General features: G+C 57.7%; 1 protein-coding gene across 1 annotated transcript in view; it reads right to left on the reverse strand.

Annotated features, from left to right (window-relative positions):
• The window catches only part of RNF123 (ring finger protein 123), a 33,970-nt gene that overhangs the window by 13,138 nt on the left and 8,027 nt on the right, over window positions 1–12,805 (reverse strand). The window contains exons 4-26 of the mRNA XM_011980895.1: window positions 11,981–12,060; window positions 11,746–11,840; window positions 11,263–11,317; window positions 11,065–11,150; window positions 10,676–10,762; window positions 10,381–10,448; window positions 10,098–10,223; window positions 9,606–9,720; window positions 9,415–9,519; window positions 8,835–8,960; window positions 8,623–8,715; window positions 8,478–8,551; window positions 7,575–7,692; window positions 7,275–7,374; window positions 7,039–7,100; window positions 6,779–6,850; window positions 6,431–6,551; window positions 5,688–5,789; window positions 4,146–4,252; window positions 3,720–3,918; window positions 3,224–3,369; window positions 2,833–2,916; window positions 2,001–2,108 (exon numbers count right to left, since the gene is read on the reverse strand). Coding sequence (XP_011836285.1) covers window positions 2,001–2,108; window positions 2,833–2,916; window positions 3,224–3,369; window positions 3,720–3,918; window positions 4,146–4,252; window positions 5,688–5,789; window positions 6,431–6,551; window positions 6,779–6,850; window positions 7,039–7,100; window positions 7,275–7,374; window positions 7,575–7,692; window positions 8,478–8,551; window positions 8,623–8,715; window positions 8,835–8,960; window positions 9,415–9,519; window positions 9,606–9,720; window positions 10,098–10,223; window positions 10,381–10,448; window positions 10,676–10,762; window positions 11,065–11,150; window positions 11,263–11,317; window positions 11,746–11,840; window positions 11,981–12,060 — 2,329 coding nt within the window. The remainder of the gene's footprint in view (window positions 1–2,000; window positions 2,109–2,832; window positions 2,917–3,223; window positions 3,370–3,719; window positions 3,919–4,145; window positions 4,253–5,687; window positions 5,790–6,430; window positions 6,552–6,778; window positions 6,851–7,038; window positions 7,101–7,274; window positions 7,375–7,574; window positions 7,693–8,477; window positions 8,552–8,622; window positions 8,716–8,834; window positions 8,961–9,414; window positions 9,520–9,605; window positions 9,721–10,097; window positions 10,224–10,380; window positions 10,449–10,675; window positions 10,763–11,064; window positions 11,151–11,262; window positions 11,318–11,745; window positions 11,841–11,980; window positions 12,061–12,805) is intronic.

Below are 12,805 nucleotides of genomic sequence, written 5' to 3' on the forward strand. Positions count from 1 at the left end.
GCCTGTAGTCCCAGCTACATGGGAGGCTGAGGCAGGAGAACACCTGAACCCAGGATGTGAGCTGAGCTCGCGCCATTGCACTCCAGCCTGGGCAACAGAGTGAGACTCCATCTCAAAAATAAAATAAAATAAAATAAAATAAAATAAAATAAAATAAAATAAAAAACAGAATTACCATAAGATATAGCAATTCCACTTCTGGGTATATAACCAAAAGAATTGAAATTAGGGTCTTAAAGAGATCCTTGCACACCCATGTTCATTACAGCATTATTCACAGTAGTCCAAAGTAGAAGCAACTCAAGCGTCCATCAACAAAGGACTGGATACACGAAATGTGGTGTCCATACAGTGGAATATTATTCAGCCTGGAAAACGAAGAAATTCTGACACATGCTGTAACACAAATGAAGCTTGAGGACATTATGCTAAAGCCAGACACAAAAAAACGAATAGTGTATGATTCTCCCTAGATGAGGTGCTTAGGATAGTCAAATTCAGAGACAGAAAGTAGGATGGTGGTTGCCAGGGGCTGGGGAGGGGAGAACAGGAGGTTCTGTTTAACGGGCACAGAGTATCAGTTTTGCAAGATGAAATGAGTCTGGAGGTTGGCTGTACGACAATGTGAACAGACTTAACACTTAAAAATGGCTATCATGGGTGGCCGGGCACGGTGACGCACGCCTGTAACCCCAGCACTTTGGGAGGCCGAGGTGGGAGGATCACACGAGGCCAGGAGTTCGAGACCAGCCATGCCAACATAGCGAAACCCTGTCTCTACTAAAAAATACAAAAATTAGCTAGGCACAGTGGCACGCCTATAATCCAGGAGAAGTGCTTGAACCCAGGAGATGGAGGTTGCAGTGAGCCAAGATCATGCCATTGCACTCCAGCCTGGGCAACAGGGTGAGACTCTGTCTCAAAAAAAAAAAAAAAAAAAAGCTAAGATGGTAAATGTTATGTCACACATATTTTAGCACAACTAAAAAAAGGCAGAGACATGAGAGGGAGAGGGTCTTGAGAAGACAGTGTGGGAGAGGGCAGCCAAACTTCTGAGGGAGGTGGGCAGGCAGGAAATCTCAGGACAGAAGGGAGAGGAAGTTCTCGGCATGGGGCAGTAAGCACAGTCATCCAGGGTAGCAAGAGAGTCAGGAGTGGGAAAAAGGTGGAGGTGGTTTGGGTTTTGGAGAGGAGCCATGAGAAGACACAGCAAGCAGAGATGATAGAAATGGGGACTCCAAAGGCCTCGATCACCCAGTCATGCAGGGGTACGGCCAAGAAGACAGCAGATACCCTGAACTGGGCACCTTAAGAGATCCTCAAGGCACTCACTGGTGGGGGAAGAGATGCCAGGAGAGGCAGGGAGAGGAAACAAGTCCAGAGGGTCTGAGGCCTGGGGGTAAAACTTCAGTCATAGCAGGAGTGCCCCATCCATCCGTCTGTCCATCCATGTATCTGACCAGGCTGAGTGCCTTGGGAGGGCAGAAGCTCGTCTTTCTGATTTATTAATGTGTGTGTGTCCCTAGTGTCCAGGACGGCACCTGGCACACACCAGGTTTTGGGTGCATGTTATTGAATGAATGAGCAAGTGAATGAGCGAGTGAGTAGAGAACAAGCCAGTGGCCTTGGGTGGTAATGAGTCAGACAGAGGCAGACACAGAGGGTGGGGTGTGGCTCCAGGAAAGACTGCAGAGCCCCTGATGCACTGGGAGAGAAGGAGGGGAGCCAAGAAACTGGGAGGGGGTGGGAGCAGGGGAGGCAGACAGAGCAAGCTTGTTCCTCGAAGGACAGGTCTATGAGGCGTACTGAAAGTCCAGAAACAGCGCTTCCTCAGTCCACAGGGCATGAGGAGTACAGGGGACATGGCATGGGGTGATGGAGTCTGAAGTGGGAAGGGACATGTGTGTGCCAGAGGCCCGCGAGGGCAGGGGCATCAAGGGCCCTGGCACAACCTGGCCAGACAGTGAGGTCAGGGAGGGGCAGCTGCAATACTGGCTTACCTGGGAGTAGACAGTGGCGTGGACCCAGGCAAGACGACGGCTCAGGTGGTCCAGCTTTTCTGAGAAAACCTTCTGGCTCTTCGTCAACTCTGCAAGGATGTCCTTCCTCTGCCACCCAAGGGGAAAGGAGGACAATCAAGACATGGTCTCATGCCCACGTCCACCCTAACCCTGCAGGCAGCCTAGGAAGGGCCCTCTAGTGCCTGGAGTGGGCAAGGGATTGGGCTCCCTTTTTCAAAACCTTCTTCTGCCACTGACCCTCTGGTGACCCTGAGCCAGCCTCAGAACAGGGCCATGGTGGTCCCCTCATGACATGGAAGTAAGGCCCAGCTGGGGGTCTGTGAGCCCCTGGCCAGAGCACCCAGGGACCTGATATCAGAACCACTGCTCCCCCAGCTGCCAGGCCCAGGGATCTGCTGACAGGTGGGGGTGGGTGGGAGCTGTCAAGGAAGCTCAGCCTGGGCACACTGGGCCCCACCTTCCTAGGCCAGGGCAGCTACAGCAGAGGGCTCCGGAGGGTGCAGCGGAGCCAGGCCCCGCTTCCTGCTGACTCTGCAAGTGGCCGAGGAAGCACTCAGGGTCAATGCATAATTTATGAGGAGACCGGGTGTGCTTCAGCACTTATTGGGCCCAGGGGGTGGGGGGCACCTAGGCACAGGCCACACTGGTGATAGGTGCCAGGCCTTGCTACCAGCCCCACTCTCACTGGCGTGCTATGGCCAGGGTTAGGGTGGGGATGAGAACTACCAGGGCAGCCCCCAGAACCAGACTTCATCTGTGGTTACTCATACGATAAGCAAGCTGCCCCCCACCGAGACTATGTGGGCCTTACCCGCTTGGGGCACCGGCGGAGCTTGTCCTCTGTGTCCCTCAGAGCCATAGCGTATTCATTGACATCATCAGAGACACCCACCATCTACACAGCATGGGACCACGTGTCCAGAGGGCCCCTTAGGCACTTCATCCAGGCTTCTTCAGACCCAGTGTGGACCACCCCAGCCCTGCCAAGGTCCCAACCTGAGGCCCAGGGCGGTCCCATTCCCACAACAGTCAGCAGGTCAGACTGAGGCAGCTGGAGCAGAAATCAGCCTCACTGAGGCATGTGCTCCCATGCACGGTCTTGCATAGGCAGCCCTGCAGGCCCATGTGCATACAGGCATACACACACACCACCAAACACGCACAACACCCCCCACCCAACGCGGGGTCCAAGAGTGCACGACCTTGCCCAGCTGCTGGTGTACGCTGAGGTTGTACATCATGACTGCCCCATCTAGGACTTCCAGCAGCGAGTTCTCCGTGAGGGGCTGCTCAGGCTCCTCGGGGGGCCGCCCCAGCAGCAAGCCCTCGTTCCAGTGGCTGCCTTCAACTGGGGAGTCAGTGAGGGCAGGGTCAAGGGTAGGGCCATCCCGGCTCTCCTGAGCCTTCCTCACAGCAGGAAAGGAAATTGTCTCTCCCATTCCTGTGCCCAAGGAGGGACCCGTAGGGAGCCCATGGGGGCATGGGGGTGGGGTGGGGTACAGGGCAAGGCCTGCGGTACCAGGACCTATTTCTGTGGCATTGATCTCCTGCCCTCAGAGTGTGATTCCTGCACTCCTGGGATGCTGCCAGGCCACAGGGCTGGGAGGGCACGGGGTGTATTTTGGCTTTGCCTGGGGCGGGGATTGTACACTGTCGAAGGGTCCTTTGGGGACCTGCCTGACCCCACCCAGCACCTACTGTCCTCACGGGTCCTCTGTTCCACGCTCAGTGTGCGGACCTTCACTTTCTCCGAGGTGCTCAGAGGCCGCCGTGGGGTCATGAGGCTCACAGCCGCTGTGCTGAGGAAGCGGTTGGCTCGGCCCAAAGTTGGAGAACCGAGCCAGCCGGGCCGGGGCAGGGGCAGTGGCCCCCCAACAGCCAGGGCCTGCATGGGGCGCTGCAGTGAAGAAAGGAGGCCAGGACCAGGGCTGGCTCAAGGTTCCCTTGGCCCACGGGGCTAGAGAATCATGAGGGAGGGTCCATGCCTCCACCCACAGCGAGGGACCAGCCTGGTGAGAAACCCCTTGCCTGCATGGAGTGGGAGGTGGCCCTGGATGAGACTCCTGCCCACAAGATACAGGTAAAGCCCAACACAAATCCCACCACCTGCAGCCATTGCGGCACCTGGGCCATAGCTGGGGCTGGCTCCTCATCCTCGTCTAGGTCATCCATGGTGGTTGACTGGAGCTCCAGTGGGTCGATCACAATGTTGGCTTTGGAAGCAAGGTCATCTGGGAGGAAGAGCAGGAGGGTTCTCAGGCCAGTGGTGGTACAAGAGGCCACAGTGGAAGTGCCCAGGATGGTGAGAGAGCCCAGCACGCTGGGCAGGAGGCCTTGCAGAGCCCGGTTTAGCACCGTATCTGCCCCTCATCCCTCTGCCTGCTCCACCCAGCCTTCACTCTGAATCTCAAGGGCCCCGTCTAGCCGCCACTCAATAGCAGGAGGCCTTCCCCATCATACCCTTCTTTTTCATTTATTTTCAAATTGACTTTCTTTTTTTTCTTTTTTTTGAGATGGAGTCTCGCTCTGCCGCCCAGGTTGGAGGTGCAGTGGTGCCATCTCGGCTCACTGCAAGCTCCGCCTCCTGGGTTCATGCCATTCTCCTGCCTCAGCCTCCCGAGTAGCTGGGACTACAGGTGCCTGCCACCACGCCCGGCTAATTTTTTGAATTTTTTTAAAATTAGAGACAGGGTTTCACCATGTTAGCCAGGATGTTCTTGATCTCCTGACCTTGTGATCCGCCCGCCTCGGCCTCCCAAAGTGCTGGGATTACAGGCCTGAGTCACAGCGCCCAGCCCAAATTGACTTTCTTTATTCTACATAGATGTAAGCCCATCATGCCCTTCCTGCCAGTCCCCGGTTTTGTTTCCCAGGACCTCCTGTTCTCCAGGGCCTCCTCTACTCTGACTACTCAATAAACAAAAGGAGATGCCAGGGCTGCTTCATTCTGGGCACTCCCAGTGGGAGCCAAGCCTCATCCCAGGCTCATCCCCACTTCCATGCTAACAACTGACCCCGCCTTCACTGCCTCCAGCCCAGGCCTTGCTCCCCGCTAAACGTGCTGTGTCCAACACAGAATTTCTCATCTCCACCACCTCCTGCAGCCACTCTCCCTGATGGAGCCCTATCCACACAACCTCTGGCAGGAAGCCTGGGGTCATCCTGACTCCTCCCCTCCACCTGTGCCCTCTCCTACCTCCCTGGGGCAGGCCCTTATCTCCTGTGTGTGGACACCTGACCTCCCTGTCTCTCAGCCCCTACACTCCGGTGTCCACACTGCGGCGCCAGAGAGAGGTTCTGACAGCACAGACACACTCTCATGCCTGGCTCAGGGCCTTGCTCTCGCTGTGCCCTCAGCCCTGCACCAGAGCAGCTTGTGCTCATCCCTGAAGGCAGCTCTGGCAGCACCTGCACACCCCGACCACACCTCACCAAGATCCCTGGTCCCTTGCCAGGCACGCCTGACCCCTATGGCATGGGTGCCGGAGGGAAAGAGAAGCTGCCCAGATGCGGGGCAGGTGGATCAGTATCTCCCAGCCTGAGTGGGTGGAGACTCGGGCACCCTCTGGTGGCCATAGGATGGCTCAGCATCCACAGCTAAGCAGGCTCAGGGACAGTCCCCAACCTGGCCCCAGACCTGTTCTCAACCCACAGGACTGCACACACCTTTGAGGGTCTTCCGCAGGTGCGAGAGGAGGCCCCCCAGACGCTGCAGGTCAAAGTAGTCCACCTTGCCATTATAGAAGACCTGGGGAGGGATGTAGGCCTCTGCGAGGAGTTGAGGAGGCCAGACCAGTGGTCAGGGCCCAACAGGAAGACCCTCCCCTCCAATCTGGCCTAGCACAGCCTGGGAATTCTGGGCTTGGCCACCCACCCACCCAGACAGACAGAGGAATCAGAGCCCAGACCTCCTCTACCTCCTCCCCACCCCTGCCAATTCAGGTCAGAGCCAGCAGCTGCATAACTTAGGGTCATGGGGGTACTCATGGCAGCTGTTCACTCGGGAGAAGCAGAGAGGTCCAGTCTCAGCCCTGTGGGATATCCCCCAATCCAGGGCAGGTAAGGCTCCCACTGACCCTTGGGGACTCAAACACAGGGCCCCCCAGCACCCACCCAAGGCAGCCCTATAAAGGACACACAGAGAAATGGGGGGCGAGGACCAAAGAAAAGAGCCCATAGCGGTAAGAGCCCGTGGGACAGTCAGAGCTAACACAGAATCGGCAGGCCTGGGGTGCAGGGCTCTTGCTGCCCCAGTGGAGAAGCCACCTGTGGCTGGGTAGGACTCAACCAGGCAGGATGCTGGGGACAGCTCCCCACAGGCCCCAGCCTCAGCTCAGCACTAACATTAGGGGCTACCTTACGCCTGGCTCTGTCTAGCCTCACTGACCTGGGGCCCCAGTGCCACTCACCCTCACTGAAGGAAGCATGGGGATTGGAAGCCTTGTATTCATCCCAATAGTAGCGCAGGGCAGAGATCAGCCGGTGTAAGAAGCAGACCATATACTCAGGGGGGCAGAGCATGGGCATGTTCTGTGGGCACCAGGCATGAAACATGCATTGGTACCAACCCAGAGCTTCGCCCATTCCTCATCCAAGGTCCTGCCCGAGGGTCAAGGGTTTAGCAGGGAGGGAAAAGCAGCAGAGAAAAGCTCGGGGCTAGGCAGGGACAAGGCAGTCCGAGAGGCACCAGGTGCTGAGGGCGTGGCCTGTGTAGTGCAGCCAGGGGTCCACAGTGGGCTGGCCTGGAGGACACCTACCCCCCGGCCACTGGCGTTCTCCTGCAGAAACTTGCGAAACTTGGTCAGGAAGATGTACCTAGAAGCTTCGCCCTTTGAGGGAGGGAAAAGTGAGGCTGTGCTGAGCTGAGAATGCAGGCCCAGACTGGGCTGGCTCAGTGATGCACCTTCCCCCAGCCCCTGCCATGTGAACCAAAGCCAGTCCCCACCCTCTGGGTCTTAAGGCCCAGTGCAGCATCCCTCCCCACAGGGCCCCACCCAGGGCTCTGGGAGTCGCTCACCCCATTGTCATCTTTATTGTCCAGCAGCAGCTTCAGGATTTGGACCTGTAGTTCTTCCACCACTGGAGGTAAAGTGAGGAACATGGCCCTCAGGCTCATGGGTAGATGGGGAGCAGGTTTGGGCCAGGGCTCCACCACCAGGGTTCCCCGAGTCCCACCTAGACATGGGCACCTCCAAGCGCCTTCATGTGCATACACACACCTCCCACCCTACCCTGTGCCCAAAGCAGGCCGACCTTCGATGCGCTTCCTGAGCCGCTGGCAGCCCCGTTCGTAGGCTCGCCGCCGCAGCCGCTCCTCTGCGGTCTCCTCCTTCATCTCTGTGCTCTCTTTGCCCTAGGCAGGGGTAGCAGGTGGAATACAGCAGGGTCACGCAGGACCTAGCCAGGCCTCCTTCACTCAGAACACCCACACCCCATCCCCAGGGCTCCAAGGACCAGGGCCAGTGAAAAGGTCTCATGCTAGGTGCCTGGTGGCCAGGTGCCCAGGCCAACCCTCACCATGACCTCTGCTCATCTCATTTGGGGTGCACCCACCTCCCTACTGGAGCGGTGGGGCCACCAGGTAGTGGGAATGAGCTCCTGCAGGCCGGCCTCCTCCACACGCAGGGGGCTCTTGATGTAAAAGAAGACGACGGAGCGGAGCACATCGAAGCTGGCAGGTGTCAAGGCAAGGCTCTGCTTGCCCAAGGGCACTCTGCACACCCTCAAGAGTCCTCCCCGGGAGCCCATCCCTGGATGTGCCTACCGCAGCTCTCCCACCACCACAGGTGCATGCTGCTGCTATGTGTCTGACCCCCAGGACACGCTCCCTGACAAAAAGCTGTGGTGGTTAAGCCCACCAGGTCCAGTACAAAGCAGGTGCACAATAAGGGCTTGTCACAGGAACACATGACTGTCGGATAAGCTGGAGAGAGGGCCTGGGGGCCTTTTCTCAGGCCCCAACTCTGACCTCTGTGTCTTCCAGCTTTGTATCTACCCCCTGGAGGCTGGAAGACCCCAGACCAAGAAAATGGCTATGAGCTCAGGCTTCCCAGTCAGGGGCTCAAAGCTATGCTCTCTCACTCACTCATGCAGTTCTCAACAATTTTGGGAAGCAGGAAGAGTTGCCTCCTTAAAGATCTTGCAGGAATCCCCAATGTGGAACATGAACAAAAGTGCTGGGCTGTGGCTGAAGAGGGCAGGCCCTGTGGCCCCTCCCACACCTCCACATAGCCCGAGTCTGCAGTCATTCGGAACCCCCTGGCTAGGCTGGCTGGCCAGGCTCAGTCCTTTGCTCTCTCGTCCTTGCTCTGTAGAGAAAGTGCCACATGTTGGGCAGCTCTGATCCTCCTGATCCTCCCAGGGGACCCCTGGCCTGATGGACACTCCCCTTCCTGGCCTCTGCTGAATCCAGAGGGCACCCCATGTCTGGCCTGCCTGGTAGCAAGGAAAGGATACAGAACATTGCCAAGCAGAAACTTGCGGGACTTCTCATGCCTCAGGATGGCGATAGTGAGCCGCAGGTAATGGATCTGTGGAGAGGGGGTGTTCAGAGTGGACAGGCGAGTCCCAGGGGAATCAGGGCAGGGGCAGGGGCTCCCACCTGTAGGCCCAGGTCTGGGACGATGGGCGAGAACCGGTACAGCCGAAGCAGGGACATCATCAACTGCTTGAGGCAATCTTGTACCTCATAGTCCTGGGGGAACAGATGCCAAGGCAGCCATGACTGGGGCCTTTTCCAAGATTCTCCCTGTATTTTCCCGACCCCAGTGAAGATTGACTGCCAGGCCTGAGGCCTGAGGTCAGGAGCCTCACCTCCATGAAGAGCCACAAGAGGTCCAGGACCTGGTGCACCACGGACTGTGCCTGTGCGGGTGTGCCCTTCTCCACGATGCCCAGCAGGAAGCTCATGAGCACAGCCTCCACCAGGTACACCTTGCGCTGCACCAAGGCCAGGCACTGGTGAGGTGGCAGCCTTCCACTCTGGTCAAGGCACCCCTGCCCTGGCACATGGCCGAGGCAGAAGCCTCAGGCACAGAGCCTTGAGCCACTTGAGCAACACCAAACATAGGTGAGCCCTTCCAGGGTCTGACTGAGGGACAAGAAGGCCATTGCCCCGTGGCTCCTCTAAGGCTTGGCACATGCAGTTTCCTTGGCCTGTGATGTTATTATCCTTCAGTCTTCCTTCCAGGACATCCCCTGATGCCCTTGGTTGGCAATGTCCCCGTTTCCCTGGAGGACTGACTTTGAGGTCTGAGGGCCCTGGTCACATGGGGCCCCTACCAGGTAATGCTACGGGACCTCGGACACCTCAGTACCGCAGCCCCAAGTGAAGGCACATCTACCATGGGCGTGTCTAGCATGGCGTGTCTCCTCCCCTCCCAATGCTGCTCACCAGGAGCGGTGCGAAGCGATGGAAGATGTGGGCCAGTGTGAGGAGGACGGTGGGCTGGCCCCGCAACCGCCACTTGGAGCTCTCCTTGTCCAACAGCCGTCCCTCCTGTGTGGAGGGGGGAGGAGGGAGAAGTGTGAGGGGGAGGAGGCTGTGGAGGTCCCCCAGCCCGCCAGGCCCAGACCCCAGCTCACCACAGGATCCAGCTCCACACTCAGCACTGCCCGGAAGCAGCCCAGCAACCTCTGTGCCCGCACCAGGTCAGCACTCGGTGGGTCCTGCAGGGGCCGGTAGCCCGCCACTGGGTAGGTGCCAGAGTTAAGCCAGCAACGCCTTATCTGTGGCTCAGACATGCCCACTCCCTCTCCACTGCCCACTCCCTCTCCACTGCCCACCCCCTCAGGGGCCTGGGCTCTAAGGCAGGGCTGGTTTGCATCACAACTTGCCCACTTACTCTCCCTAGGGAGGACGCTTCACATTCCTCATCTGTTCAATGGAGACAAGGGCACCCAACCAACCAGGCTACTGCAAGGAAAGTTGTCTTCGACACCCTACATGGCCCCCCACTAACTCTGCAGCAGCCAGGGCCTGCCACCAGCCCATGGCATCCCTGGGGTAGGGAGTCCCTCATCCCAGCTCCCCCAAGAGCTTCTGGGCAGCCCACAGCCATCTTCACAAAATGATATCGCAGAGGACGGCTGCCAAAGTTGAAGGCCACGGACTCCTTGAAAGAGAGGCTGATGGCTGGGAAGTAAGCCATGCCCAGGCCCCTGGACAGGTTCTCAAAGGCAGTGCCCAGTGATACACCATTCCTGGGGAGAAGGGTGGGTCTGTGAGCCAGTGCTAAGGATGTGGCTGCCCACCCTCAGGCTATCAAACTCAGCCTGGCACCTTACAGGGCCCAGGAAGCTGGGGGCAGTCTTGGGAGGCCCCAGGGACCAGGCCTGGGCATAGAGACAGGAAACTCACAGGCAGAAGGATAGAGTGCCATCATCCAGGTCGATCAGGCAGCTCACAATGTCCCCCGCTGCCCACGCCTGCCATGAGAGGAGGCCTCATCAGATGCACAGAAGCCCAGCAGCCTGCTGGCTCTGAACCCCAGCTGCGTTTCCAGAACCACCCAGGGGAGACTGGCCACAAGAACAAAGGACCTGGGTCCCTGACCCTTCCCTGGTGCCCTATAGTCCTTATGGCTTCCCAGTGGCTCCAAATAAGCTGTAGTGACAGTCATGGGGCGGATGACCCACAGGGGCTTGGCTCTCACCTTGCCATAATTCGTCGTGGTCACGTTCCACTTGCGCACACGGTTGCCATCATAGGCATAGGAGTTGTGTGTATCTCCAACCCCCTCCTAGGGAGGAAATGCCTGTGAGGTCCCTGGTGAGGCAGGCAGGGGCTGGGCTAGAGCCCACCAATCACCAGCCTTGGACGCATATGGCTCTAGAGAAGGGAACAGATGATCTGAGGGAAAGAGTAAGGGGTGTTCTCTGAACTAGGGTGCCTGGGATGGGGTTGGACATGTTTCTTCTCCAGAGGGTAGTCCAGGTTGGTTAGGGTCCTGGGCAGTTCTGAGGGGATCCAGAGACCTGATGAGGCCTGCGGCAGGAGAAGCTCTCCCTGGGCCCAGGGAGGGGTCCCCTCCCCAACTTGTACCTCCTGGTTGAAGCGGCAGCTGATGGTGCACCAGCCGATCTGCATGAGCCCCTGGGAGGAGATGAGGACCTCGTAGACCCATTTCCCTGGAAAGAGCTGAGTTAGGGCCACGAGGTGGACAAAGACTGCCTCTTGCCTCATGCCTGGGCCCTTAAACTTTCTCCCAACTACCTAGGCCACAGCAGGGTAAGGTCTCACCTTTGTACACGCATGTGGTAGAGCGGATGGTGCCAAAGTTGCTGTGTCCAATCACCTAGGTGAAGAAGAGGGGTGGTGGGCTTGCTCCCAGGCACACAGAGCATCTCCCCAGGGGAAAAAGACCCCATCCCCAACTGAGCCAGCCCTGGTGGTATTTGCCTGTGGTGGCCAACACTGCACTGTGCCTGAGGATGGTGGGAGGGGGTACGCTTGTATCAGGAGGGATCCTGGGCCAGGGCAGGATGAGAGAGGGACTCAAGGCTGTGCTGGGAAGGGCTGGGGGCTGAGGCCACATCAAGACTGTTTCAGGGCTTTGGTGGGAGAGTTTGAGGACTGAGAACACAATGGTCTGGGGTCATGTCAGGGCAAGTTTTGGCTGCAGCCCCATCAAGATGAGTAGAGAGACTAGGGCCACATCAGGAGGAGCTTGGGGCTGTGTCAGAAGGGGCTGAACCTGGGTCTCCAAACCTCACCCTCACTCACCCCCAGCAGGTCATCATCCACCAGGAGAAGCCCCTCAAAGCCACCTGTGTGGTCCAGGACCACAGTGGATGGGCCAAGCCGCCCTTCAACCTGTCCTGAAAAGGGGAGAGGTGGGATCAGGCAGGGAAGAGCATTTGAAAGGATGCATAGGGTGTCCTGAGCTCACCAGATGTCTCCAGGTCCCCTAGGTCCCAGCTCTGCAGCTCCCAACCCCACTACAGAGGCGGCCACATACCCTGGCTTTCCTCCTCTTCATTGTCCACCTGTAGCAACTGGTCCAAATGTTCTGGCAGGTTCTGGAAGTTCAGGGGTTTCCTGGGGAGAGTGAGAGGCTGCCAGGGGTCCACAAGTCCTTGAAATCAGCCAGATGACACTAAATCCCATCCTTTCCCCTGAGCTCACAGTGTGGCTGCCTAGACTCCAGAAAAAGGGCTGTGCCTAGTCCTAGACTCTGGCACGCAGGAGGTCAGAAGGCTGAATTCTCCACTAAATTTAAAAGTATAACCAGTCCAGGCCGGGCATGGTGGCCCATGCCTGTAATCCCAGCACTTTGGGAGGCCAAGGCAGGCTGATCACCTGAGGTCAGGAGTTCGAGACCAGCCTGGCCACATGGTAAAACCCCATCCCTACTAAAATACAAAAATTAGCTGGGTGTGGTGGTGTGTACATACAATCCCAGCTACTTGGGAGGCAGAGGCAGGAGAATCACTTGAACCTTGGTGGGGCAGAGGTTGTAGTGAGCCGAGATCGTGTCATTGCACTCCAGCCCGGGCAACAAGAGTGAGACTCTATCTCCAAAAAAAAAAGTATAATCGGTTCAACCTGGTGCACTTCAGGACTGTTAAAAAAAAATAGGCCAGGCGCGGTGGCTCACACTTGTAATCTCAGCACTTTGGGAGGCCGAGGCAGGCGGATCACAAGGGCAGGAGATCGAGACCACAGTGAAACCCTGTCTCTACTAAAAATACAAAAAATAGCCGGGCACGGTGGCTCAAACCTGTAATCCCAGCACTTTGGGAGGCTGAGACGGGCGGATCACGAGGTCAGGAGATCGAGACCA

Source organism: Mandrillus leucophaeus, unplaced genomic scaffold, assembly GCF_000951045.1.
Source record: "Mandrillus leucophaeus isolate KB7577 unplaced genomic scaffold, Mleu.le_1.0 Scaffold22, whole genome shotgun sequence".
NCBI lineage: Eukaryota > Metazoa > Chordata > Mammalia > Primates > Cercopithecidae > Mandrillus > Mandrillus leucophaeus.